Below are 12,610 nucleotides of genomic sequence, written 5' to 3'. Positions count from 1 at the left end.
ATAAGTTTTTTTTTTTTTTTTACCAAATCATAACTTTACCTTTAGAACCAATATCTGTGCTTTTCAGCCATGTTTATTTTCACAGCCCTGGATTACAAGGCAGCTGGGAATGTGTGTTCTGCATTATTTGTAACTCCAGAACAACTAAAACAAACAAAAGAATGTCCTCATACACTATTGCTACAGTTGCGCCAAACAACCCTTCTTAGCATGCCAGGTCCCGTGCGCCAAGCATATTTTTCACCTGAAAATGCAGTCTATTCTCAATCCGATGCGACTAACCACTTCAAGAGACTGCACTGATTAATTTGATACATGACACTTGTATATCTGTGTGCGACTGAGTGTACATCTGTATATGAAGCAGCCACTGCATTTTTCATGCCAAGTTCTATTGTGCTTGGTTTACAGCCTCAGACCCACACAGTGTTGCTTATCAAATTAATCAGTGCAGTCTCATGAAGTGGTCGGTTCCATCTGTTTGCGCCTAAGACGCATTTATTTAGTGAAAAAGACGCATGGGACCTGGTGGCTCACTTGTGCAGTATGGCGTATTGAGGCTAGGCGTATGAGGACACATCTGTACTGTGCATGATATAAATGCACAGCTGAAAAGCATTGAAGGAAGCAATGCATTTCATAAAAGTGTCACATAGAGCCAATACAATACAGATTTCTAGAAGTAGAAGACACGTTTGCACGCGGTAATCTACCGCACGGCAAAAAAACAGGTTAATATCGCAATTTTAGCCCAATGGTATTATCAGGCTATCCAATTATAGCCCGTTTTTAATGTTACGTAAACTAACTCGTTTTCGGGCAATAACAGATAATAACGTGTTATCGTGGAAAAGTGGGGCTGATAAGGCTAGTTTAAGGGGATTCTGCTTTGCACGCCTGAGGCATGTATAGGATAATCCCCGATAACTGCCAGCGGTCAGGGCTAATTTTATAGCTTCTGGGGTATCCATTAGCTCCAGTAATTTATCACAGCTAATAGAATGTTACCTATAGCCCCAGCAATAAAAAAATAAAGAAAACCTACAGTAAGCTGTGTAATGTGCTTGCTAGGTTGTTTCTTAGCCTTACCAGTAAAATCTATGAAAGTACTTCACAACCTTTTTGGAGCCTAATTAATAATTTATGGAAATGTGGAAATTTCTTCAGTAAAATATAGTAGTTGGCAGTACCTCTGAGGGGGGCTGTGCAGACGTGATGTAATAGATCAGGAACAACCTCATCTTGTCTTCTGGAGTTCCAGCTACAAACAAACAGCAGGAAATATACAAACATATAAAACATGCAATAAAAGAAACCATTTGTTGCATGACCACATGTAAACGGAATAATAAATGATCAGTGAGGCAGGTAGTTTCAAAAGGTGTAGGTGTAAACACTGTGTAATTAATTCACTCGGTGTTAGTGGGTGGATAGCTGCTAAACACCACAACATGCAGACACTTATTTTTAGTGTGGAGCTTAAGAGTTCTAGTAACTGAGCAAGGAGCTCCCCACCGACACCGTGTGAAAATAGCGACACAAACTAGCAAAAAGCTATAAGATGCATCAAGACTATAGTAAGAACAGAAGATTGCACAAGATGCACATATAGTTCTGCAGTAAAAGGACTTGGCAGCTACCAATGTGTTCTCATACGTCCTTGCTGCAGTCATGCAAAAAAGTCCCTCTTGACACGCCATGTCGAGATTCTTTTAGTGTTGGGCGTTTGTTTTGCTTCTTTTTTTGCGGAAAAATGCGGAACCAGAACAAAGGATAGCCACGCTAACCAAACCAAAAGGATAGCAACGCTAACTCAAACAGTAGTAGGGACAGCAACAGCAGACCCAACCAAGAACTTACCCAACCAAGAACTTACAACCAGGTAAGCAGGAAACACGAAGCACTGAGGCGGGCGCCCAATGGACTATGAGAAATGGAATTAACGGTAGGTATTAAATTCCTATTTTCTATAACATCCTAGGGGATACTGGGATGGATTAGCACCATAGGGAAGCTCCCAGAACAGGTGGGAGAGTGCTGAGACCCCTGCAAAATCGCCTGACCAAACTGAAGGTCTTCACCGGCAAAGGAATCGAACTTATAGATCTTTACGAACCAGACCAAGTAGTCACTCGGCACAACTGCAAGGCCGAGATGCCACGGGCAGCCACCCAGGAAGAACCCACCAACCTAGCAGGGTGGGCCTGAATAGAACCCGGCAGTGGCAATGCCGCAGAAGAGTAGGCCTGTTGAATGGTCAACCTGAGCCATCGAGCAATGGACTGCTTAGAAGCATGACATCCAATTTTGGTAGCGTCATAAAGGACAAAAAGCAAGTCAGACTTCCTGTGACGAGCTGTCCTCTTGACGTAAATCCTCAAAGCCCGAACAACGTCCAAGGGCTTTGGAGCAACCGATGTGTCAGACAGTACCGGAACCACTATCGGCTGATTAATGTGAAAAGCCTATTCGGCAAAAACTGTGGGAGAGTCCTGAGCTCTGCCCTATCCTGGTGAAAAATCAAATAAGGGTTCTTACAGGATAAGGCTCCCAATTCCGACACGCACCTCACCGAGGCCAAAGCCAGCAACATGACAGTCTTCCAAAGTAAGATATTTCAATTCTTCAAACCAGATATTCAAAGGTTCAAACCAGTCTGATTGGAGAAAGGTCAAGACCACATTGAGATCCCACGGAGCCGTGGGAGGGACAAAGGGTGGTTGAATGCGAAGGATAACCTTCAGAAATGTATGCACTTCCAGAAGTACAGCCAATTGCTTCTGGAAGAATATGGAGAGGGATGAAATCTGAACCTTACCTGGAGCCCAACCGTAGGCCCATATCCACGCCTGCTTGCAGGAAGAGCAGAAAACGGCCAAGTTGAAAATCCACAGTAGAATATTTTCTACCCTCACACCACAAAACATTTTTTCCAGATTCGGTGGTAATGCTTAGACATGACCACCTTCCGGGCTTGGACCACAGTCGTGATAATCCTGGAGGAAAGTCCATTCCCGGCTAGAATCTCCCTTTCAACCTCCAAGCCGTCAAACAAAGCTGCAGTTAAGTCTGGATAGATGAATAGGCCTTGTTGAAGAAGATCCTTGAGAAGAGGTAGAGGCCAGGGCTCCTCTAGAGACATGGCTAGGAGGTCCGCATACCATGCCCGTCGAGGCCAATCTGGGGCAATTAGAATTGCCTGAACGTTTTCCCTTTTGAGTCTTTTTAGAACTCTGGGAATGAGCAGGATTGGAGGAAACAGGTATACGAATTGGTCAGTCCACGGTGACGCCAGAGCGTCCACCGCTGCAGCCTGCGGATCCCTGGGTCCTGCAACAGTAACGATGCAGCTTCTTGTTGAGACGAGAAGCCATCAGGTCTATCTGTGGACAGACCCACCGGTAACCAGTTGCTGAAACACCTGGAGGGTGAAGGCCCCATTCCCCCTGCTGAGGAAGTCCACTTCCCAGTTGTCCACTCCTGGAATGAATATGGCTGAGATGGCCCTTGCGATGACTTCCGCCCAGAGGAGTAGCCGTGACACCTCTCGCATTGTGGCCCTGCTTCTTGATCCTCCCTGTCTATGTACGCCACCGCCGTGGCGTTGTCTGACTGTACTTGTATGGCCTGATTTTGGAGACTAAAGGAGGCCTGCAGAAGAGCACTGTGAATTGCTCTGAGTTCCAGAACATTTATCGTAAGCGAAGATTCCTGATTCGACCCCTTTCCCTGCAACTGAGCCCCTTAGGTCACTTCCCCCAGCCCCGAAGGCTGGCATCCGTTGTCAGCAGAGTCAAAGACTGGCACTGAAACTGCGGCCCTCCACAAGGTGAGAAACTTGTAGCCACCATAACAGGGAGATCCATGCTCTTGGCGACAGAGCTATACTCTGGTGCATGTGCAGGTGAGAGCCTGACCACTTGTCCAGCAGATCCAGCTGGAACGGACGGGCATGGAACCTGCCATACTGAATTGCCTTGTAGGAGGCCACCATCTTTCCTAGTAGGCGGATACAAAGGTGAACAGAGACCCGGCGAGGTCTGAGCACCGAGTGGACCATATCCTAGATCGTCAATGCCTTGTCCATGGGGAGGAACACTTTCTGAGACACCGTGTCCAATATCATTCCCAGAAACTGAATCCTTTGTGACGGTTCCAGGTGAGATTTCTGGAAGTTCAGGATCCAACCATGATCCGTAAGAAGGCGCGTAGCCAAGTTAATGCTGTTCAGCAGACTCTCCCTGGACACCGCCTTTATCAGGAGAACGTCCAAGTAGGGAACTATGTTGACTCCCATCATGTGGAGCTGCATCATTATCTCCGCCATGAGTTTTGTGAATACCCTTGGGGCTGTGGAGAGACCAAAGCGTAAGGCCTGAAACTGGAAGTGGTGGTCCAGAACAGCAAATCTGAGACAAGCCTGATGAGGGGGCCATATCGGGATGTGTAGATAGGCATCCTTGATATCCAGAGATCCCAGGAATTCCCCTTCTTCCAGATCAGAGACCACCGCCCTTAGAGATTCCATCTTGAACTTGAACACCCGAAGATACGGGTTCAGAGATCTGAGGTTCAAGATTAGCTGCACCAAACCGTCCGGTTTCGGCACCACAAACACACTTGAAAAAAATCCCCTGATATGCAATAGAGGAGGTACTGGAACAACCACCTTTGTCTGTAGTAGTTTTTGAATGGTGTCCTGCAAGGTAACTCTTGCTACAGGTGAAGCTGGCAAGCTTGACTTGAAGAATCTGAGAGGAGGGGGTGCTTGAAATTCCAACCGGTAACCCTGGGATATGAGGTCCCTCACCCACGGGTCCCAGCAGGATTTTGCCCTCACATGGGCGAAGTGTTGAAGTCGAGCACCCACCTGAAATTCCCCCTGCAACTGAGGCCAACTGTCACGCGGAGGGCTTAGTGGAGAAGGATCCAGAGGCCTGGTCCAGAGAACCGGCAGCCGCTGGTTTACGGGACTTGCCTCTATTGCCTCTAGATACATTGGAGGCAGGACTGCAGAGAGGGCCCAGGATAGGGACGTCTAGACGAAGGCGCAGCAGACGGCAAATAGGTGGACTTACCCGCCGTTGCTTGAGAGATCCACTTGTTCAGTTCTTCCCCAAACAAGGCATCCCCTGTAAAAGGAAGATTTTCCACTCCTTTCCTGGAATCAGCATCCGCTGTCCATTGTCGCAGCCACAGAGCCCTGCGAGCTGAGACCGCCATTGCTGTGCCACGGGCATTAATGAAGCCTATTTCTTTGATCGTCTCACTCATGAAATTTGCAGCATCCTGGATATGATGCAGTAGAGTCAGGATCTCGTCCTGAGGTAGCGTATAAAACCCCTCAATTATATTATCAGACCATTTTACCATGGCTCTTGTAATCCATCCGCAAGCAATGGGTGGGCCTCTGTGCTACGCCTACTGCGGTATAAACTGATTTGAGTGTGGCCTCAATTTTACGGTCAGCAGGGTCTTTCAGAGAGATGGCACCAGGTACAGGCAGCACAATCTTACGTGACAGCCTGGACACTGAGGTATCCAGACACGGGGGGGTTCTCCTATACCTTCCTATCCTCAGGTGGGAAAGGGAAAGAATTTAGCAACCGTTTAAGGGTTTGAAATTTTTTGTCAGGATAGACCCACGCTTCCTTAAAGAGTGAGTTTAATTCCTTGGAGACAGGGAAGGTGGCAGAAGATTTTGGTTTTATGTTAATAAACAATTCTTCCTCAGGTTCTGTCTCCTTAACCGGTATGTTGACAACTTCTCTAATAGAATAAATAAGGGCCTCCACACCAGGAGACAGAGTATTGTCCCCCTCCATGTCTACCTCACCTTCATCCAAATCTGGCATGTCATTATCAGAGTCAGATTTGAGTACATGTGGGAATGTACGATTATGAGAGACCATCTGGGGGGCTGAGGAGCCTGCCTGTGGTCAGCAGCCCTGATTAAAAAATCATCCACGGATTCTTAAGGGTCTACCTTTCTTGTGTAGCAGTAGCCAACTCTGTATTAATATTAGTAATCATTCCTTTGAATGATTCTAAACACTCTGGCTCCTGAACACGACTACCCTGTGAAGGTAGAGAACACTGTGTACAAAGGAGAGATCCCACCGGTGAAGGGGAAAACTGTGTTGCATGAGGGACACAGCCTTTTTGCCAGACATTCTGATTCAGCAGAAATACACATAGGCCCTCATTCAGAGTTGTTCGCTCGCTAGCCGCTTTTTGCAGCAGTGCACACGCTAAGCCACCGCCCTCTGGGAGTGAATCTTAGCTTAGCAGAATTGCGAACGAAAGATTAGCAAAATTGCGAATAGAAATTTCTTAGAAGTTTCTGAGTAGCTCGAGACTTACTCCTACACTGCGATCAGTTCAGTCAGTTTCGTTCCTGGTTTGACGTCACAAACACACCCAGCGTTCGCCCAGGCACTCACCCGTTTCTCCAGCCACTCCCGCGTTTTTCCCAGAAACGGCAGCGTTTTTTCACACACACCCATAAAACGGCCAGTTTCCGCCCAGAAACACCCACTTCCTGTCAATCACACTCCGATCACCAGAATGAAGAAAAATCCTCGTAATGCCATGAGTAAAATACCAAACTTCTTAGCAAATTTACTTGACGCAGCCGCAGTGCGAACATTGCACATGCGCAGTTAGCGAAAAATCGCACCGATGCGAAGGAAAATAACGAGCGAACAACTCGGAATGAGGGCCATAGTTTAGTGAAATAACACAGTACAGGGAAAAACACAGGACGTTGAAATAACACAGTAAACCCCAGACACCTGAATGGAGTCACACAGAGAGGAATGAGACCAGCACACAATACCTCAGTCAAAGCAGTGCTCTGCTGGGTATAATTCAGAGCTTTAGTAAGGCATAATGTGGTACAGCCACTTAAATGCTCCCCCCCTTTCTATAAAACCCACCGGTACCAGTACAATTGGTGATTCAGCAGGGTCTGTGGAGGAGCAGCGCTTGCATGCAGCTTGGAAGTCAGCAGCTGGAAATGCCACCTTTGAGCTGCTGGTCCCGCTCTCCGGGAAGCCCCGCCCCCACAATGGCGCGCGGTCCCCATATGATTATACTGGCTTTATAGTAAACATATACAGTGTAAAATGGAGTTTAAAAACCCCTTTACCTCAGCGCCAGTGTGGGTATCCGCAGCGGGCACTGCAGCCTGATGCCCGCCGCTCCCTTATGCCGCCATTGTCACCGGGGACCCGCTAACCAGGACCCCAGTGTTAGTACGCACTGCACGGCGTCTTTTTCAGCATCTGTTAGGGGTGGCAGCATGCTGCTGGCGTGTGCGCACACACTGGGGGCATGTGAAACAGCGCCTCAGGAGCTAAAGTCGTGTCACGGGGGATACAAACCAATAACCCTATAGGAGGTTGGTTCGTCGCGCCCCCCCCCCCCCTCCCTAAGTCCCACGACGCAGGCAGACTGGTGCTAGCCAGTGCTGCCTGAAAATAATAAACAAATAAATTTCTGCGGAAAACTCTCTGGAGCTCCAGAGAATGCACCCGGCTCCTTGGGCACATTTTTCTAAACGGAGTCTGGTGGAGGGGCATAGAGGGGAGGAGCCAGCACACACTGAACATTTCTAAAAGTGCCAGGCTCCAATGTCCCCGATTTATACCCCATGGTACTAATCTATCCCAGTATCCCCTAGGACGTTATAAAAAAAGGGGATTACAAAATGTCCATACAATTATTTAAAATACTGTGCGCTACAAGACCAAAAACAGAAAAAGGGGGTTACTCAGCATTAAATCTTCATTTACACTTTGTAGGAAGAGGTAGTGCAGGGTCCACCCCAAAATCCTAACAGAACCAGCAAATCAAATTAGTTTGCAGATGAGAAGCTTTGAACATAAGCGCCAATCAGAAGCCACAACCATGAGATTGTAAACAAGAAATGATCTAAGTAAGAGGGCTCTTAAACAGGGCTATAAGAAAAGTTCCAGGAAATATAACTAGATAGAGCAGCCCATATAGACTCGGCTGGAATGGTGAGTAGACCAGAACTACCACCTTATATTATGTGCTAGTGCAGATGTAGCAATGTGCAAACATCTATAGTTGCAAATGAATGATTGGTTGTTATAAGTGATTCGCACTTTGCACACTGGGGGTAATTCCAAGTTGATCGCAGCAGGATTTTTGATAGCAATTGGGCAAAACCATGTGCACTGCAGGGGAGGCAGATATAACATGTGCAGAGAGAGTTAGATTTGGGTGGGTTATTTTGTTTCTGTGCAGGGTAAATACTGGCTGCTTTATTTTTACACTGCAAATTAGATTGCAGATTGAACACACCCCATCCAAATCTAACTCTCTCTGCACATGTTATATCTGCCTCCCCTGCAGTGCACATGGTTTTGCCCAATTGCTATCAAAAATCCTGCTGCGATCAACTTGGAATTACCCCCACTGTCAGCAAATTACCTCCAGTGCCGTTAATACTGCATAACAATCAGTATGACCACTCTTGTAACACATTTTCATGAATAAAAGGTCTGCAATAACTAACTCTATTCCATGTGGGCTGATGGTCCTAAAAATGTCTAAAATGTGAGAATTGCCTTCAGTTCAACAGAAGTCACAACTTCCCGCACTGTGCCAACTCGAGTACAACATATTGCTCCCCTGGGGCTCAGACAAGCAAATTCTGAGGTTCTGTCCGAGCAAGTAGGCAGTTATTGTCTGGAACAATCCTCAAGCTGTTTACTACATGTAAACCCTGAACCCTGGCTGCAATTTGCAGACCAAGTGATAATCTCTCTCACCTAATAAAGCCTAACTCATTCCTCTGATTTGTGGCCAGGGAGCACAGCTGAGAAATTATCAACGTAAAATGACGGCCGCCGGGCAACAGCTTCTGAAAACCCAAGCAGACCTGCAGTAACTGAAAGTGTAGTGTAAATTTGCTCCCGGAGTTTAAATATTGAACAGATTAAGGACTCACTCGCAACTACCCGCAAGTAAATCTGTTTTTAAACCACTAACGCCTGAAAAGCGATGTACAAACAGGATTAATGGTTTCTTAAGGATTCATATTCACCATTGGTTTGTAAAATGTAACTGCTGCTTTCAGACTATGCGCAATCTATTTCTCATGCATTCACATATACTACTAGGATAATGGAATATACTGGCAAAAGTTCAGTAACTGGAAAAATGCATCACTGAAGGGTTCCTGGTTTTCCTGTACAACAGTCATGGCCTAACATCTGAGCTCGAAGGGCTACTTAATGCTTAAAATAACGATTACCTTTTTACCCTGGTGTAAAATTTTCAGCAAGAGCAAAAACGCAAAAATATGATTAGATGATAGGGAAACAAATGGATCAAATCAGATTTAAGATCAGTTTATGAGACATGTTTGGGTTTCTCCTATTAATATGTTACGGTAACATTTATGGTAACTTAAATAGAACGATACTTGACCATTAACATAGGTATGGGTCATTGGGTCGACAGTCATTAGGTCGACCACTGTTGGCTGACATGCATTAGGTCGACAGGGTCATTAGGTCGACACGTGCTAGCTCAACAGGTCAAAAGGTCGACATGAGGTTTTTTTGTGTGTGTCGTTTTCTTCGTAAAGTGACAGGGAACCCCAATTAGTGCACCGTCTTTGCTCGCCATGCTTCAGGCAAGGTGCCTCGCAGTGCTCGGCACAGGTTACGGTTTCCCAATTGTAGTCCACGTGGATCGTAAAGTATGAAAAAGTCCAAAAATTACATTTATTTTGTGAAAAACTCATGTCAACCTTTTGAACTGTCGACTTAGTACACGTCGACCTAAGTGGTGTCGACCTGATGATCGTATCCAATTGACATAGTGAACAAGCATTTTGTCTAACTGAAAGGACCTACTCAGCTGGCCAATACAGATTCAGGGGAAATTATTCCTAAGCAACCTGAATGGGCTTACGTCACTGTTCGTGGGGTATAACAATTGACTCTCACTGTTAGTAACCCCTTGTTACTGACTCCTTCCACTGGAACTTGCCACCAGCAGGTTCCTACAGCGGCACCTGGATCTACTCTTCTCTCAGGCTCCTACACCGGCACATGGAACCACTCACACAGCAATTTGATATCATTAATAACTTCAGCAATAGGATATTGCCACACTAATTTACACATGGGATACACCCCTTGTGTGCATTTAAGCTAAAGATAAATATTTGTTCAATTACACTAAAAATCTTAGGATAGTTAGTGCATGCTGTAATTTGGACTGTCAGGCTTATAGAAAGAGTCCATGTTAGTAATAAATACAACCTGCTTCAAGGATCCAGAATTGACCCTTCATGGTCCAATAGTTGGTGTCTCCCGACTCCTGGTGCTTTTAGTAACCGTTTTCGTGGGTCTTATCCGGAGTATCCCAACAATGGTCCAGGCATGAGCAGGTGAAGAAAAACTTGAACATCCGGTACCGGACAACTGGTGAAGACTCTTACGCGTTTCTCCGCCTATCACTTATTCAGCGGCTTCCTCAGAGAAGTGTACACATGGACTCTTTCTATAAGCCTGACAGTCCAAATTACAGCATGCACTAACCTACTACTATTGCTTTGAATACTCTCTGCAACCAATTGATAAGCTTGTCACAGTGGGAACTGACAATCATTGCCTCACCTGCTGCTACTAATTGATCAGCTTTACTACCAATTAACTACTGCTTTGCAAGAGACTGCTACGTTAGAAAGAGCTAATACATATCAGATCTGCTTGAACTAATTCATGGACTAAACATCAGTATAAAGGTTCAGAATTGCACTCTGCCAATTGTGCTAATTATGTTATGCTTTGCAGGATTAACCGGTATTCAGGATCTAGTAATCTAAATGTGATTTTTATTATTGTTTTTAATTGTGTAAAATAAAAAGCACACTTATGTTTTAAATCAGCGCTGTTATTGGTGTTTTTTTGTGCCTTTGAAGGGTAGAGTACTCTCCCTCTATTTAACAGCTGCGATTGAAACAGAGTGTTCTTTTATTAAAAATACATGCACACACATTCTTTTTAGCCATTAGCGCCAAGCTGTTTGTTTGTCTGTATATCAATGGACCAGTTTGCCATATAGCACTTCCAATGCTTATCTTTGGCCGTGAGAATGAGGACAGAATAAGTCTGTGATATTTAGATAATGAGGAAGACACCGTGTGGAAAAGGGGATCCTCCCCCTGTCCAGTAGTCATTGGCAGAGAAAGTGATTGGATAAAATTCTGTGTTTATAAAAACATATAAAAATGACTGTGTGGCAGAAGGTATTTCTCCTGCACGTCATTGAACGTTAGCATTGAACCTCCAGGGTCAAATACAGCACGTATAGCTGAAATGTCCAAAACTTTCCAGTAAGTAAAGTTGGCATTATCCATCCCTGGTGTAAAACACGGGTTGCCCCATAATGTTGTATAAGGAGAACTAGTAAAGTTGCGGGTAAGCTTTTTTTTTTATTGAACGCCAGGCCCTGTAAACATCATGGAACAAAACATTAGACAACACACCGGGAAGGGGGGGGGGGTATATCATACTCCTAGGAGCATGTGATAATGCATTTGCGGAATAGGGGAAGAAAAGGGCTTGTTCCAGAGTCCAGTTAATATAGACTGAAGTACTGTACGTGTAAACCAGTCTGATACATGAAGAAAGTGGCCTTTGTGAAAGCACTCACTTCAGGGACCCCAAACCCGCCCTCAGTTGGTGGAATTTGAAGCTTTGCATAGGCTATGCAGGGCTTCTTATTGGGAGAATAAAGAAGCAATTGTTTTCAAATCACATTGGTGGAGGTAATCGGTAACATTTGTAAAAGATAGGACAATTTTGGGAAGGCCACTGTTTTGGTCACTACTATCCGACCAAACAAAGAGAAGGGATTGGATGACAACTTTAATGAACTGTAATAACGGACAGAAATAACCATATATTAATGTACTAAATAACTGACAGAAATGGAGGTGGGAAGATTAAAAAACAATGTTGTGTACCAAAAGCCTTGGAATAGCAACACTGATAACAGAAGGAAAACTTTAAACCCATCTCACAATGGAAAAGTGATTATAAAACTGAGCAACTAAAAAAAAAAAAAAAGTTGGGGATCAGGGCTACTGGTAACACGCCAAAACCAAAAATTACACTAAGCAGCCATCTCATGGGTGTGTTGAAGGATCTACTAAGAAACAAATTATTTTTTATATTTTGACCGTTACATCCAACACATTAATAACTTAACGGACGATTTTTGTGGCAAAAATAGCTCCAAAATAGTTTTTTCATTTAAAAAGTTTAAAACATTTTTAATAAAATATATAAAACAATTTTATTTAAAAAAAAATGTATGCCTAGGGGGTGCCCTCCTCATCCCCTGTGTCCATAGGCCGCCATTGTAAAATGTCTTTCCACATTCCATCAGAAATAGCCCCCCAGTGGCAAAAAATCCCCAACTTTACCTACCCCCACCCCTCTAATAGTAATAGATCCCAGTGGCAGAGCCTCCTCGCCCTGGGGTGAATGGCTCCCGCACTGTTTAGTGCGCCCCCTCTACATGTGTCCCTTTTATTATATAATCTCCCCCCTTACAGCTA

The 12,610-nt window shown here is 45.0% G+C and overlaps 1 protein-coding gene across 3 annotated transcripts in view; it reads right to left on the bottom strand.

Moving 5' to 3' along the window:
• Positions 1-12,610, bottom strand: part of SCFD1 (sec1 family domain containing 1) — a 194,554-nt gene that overhangs the window by 31,685 nt on the left and 150,259 nt on the right. For all 3 annotated transcript variants that reach the window (XM_063947445.1, XM_063947446.1, XM_063947447.1), the window contains exon 16: positions 1,191-1,261. In XM_063947445.1, the coding sequence (XP_063803515.1) occupies positions 1,191-1,261 (71 nt within the window). The remainder of the gene's footprint in view (positions 1-1,190; positions 1,262-12,610) is intronic.

The sequence above is a fragment of the Pseudophryne corroboree genome, chromosome 12 (assembly GCF_028390025.1).
Source record: "Pseudophryne corroboree isolate aPseCor3 chromosome 12, aPseCor3.hap2, whole genome shotgun sequence".
Taxonomy (NCBI): Eukaryota; Metazoa; Chordata; class Amphibia; order Anura; family Myobatrachidae; genus Pseudophryne; species Pseudophryne corroboree.
Note: the sequence above shows the minus strand (reverse complement) of the source record. Positions and strands in the feature narration are given on the sequence as shown.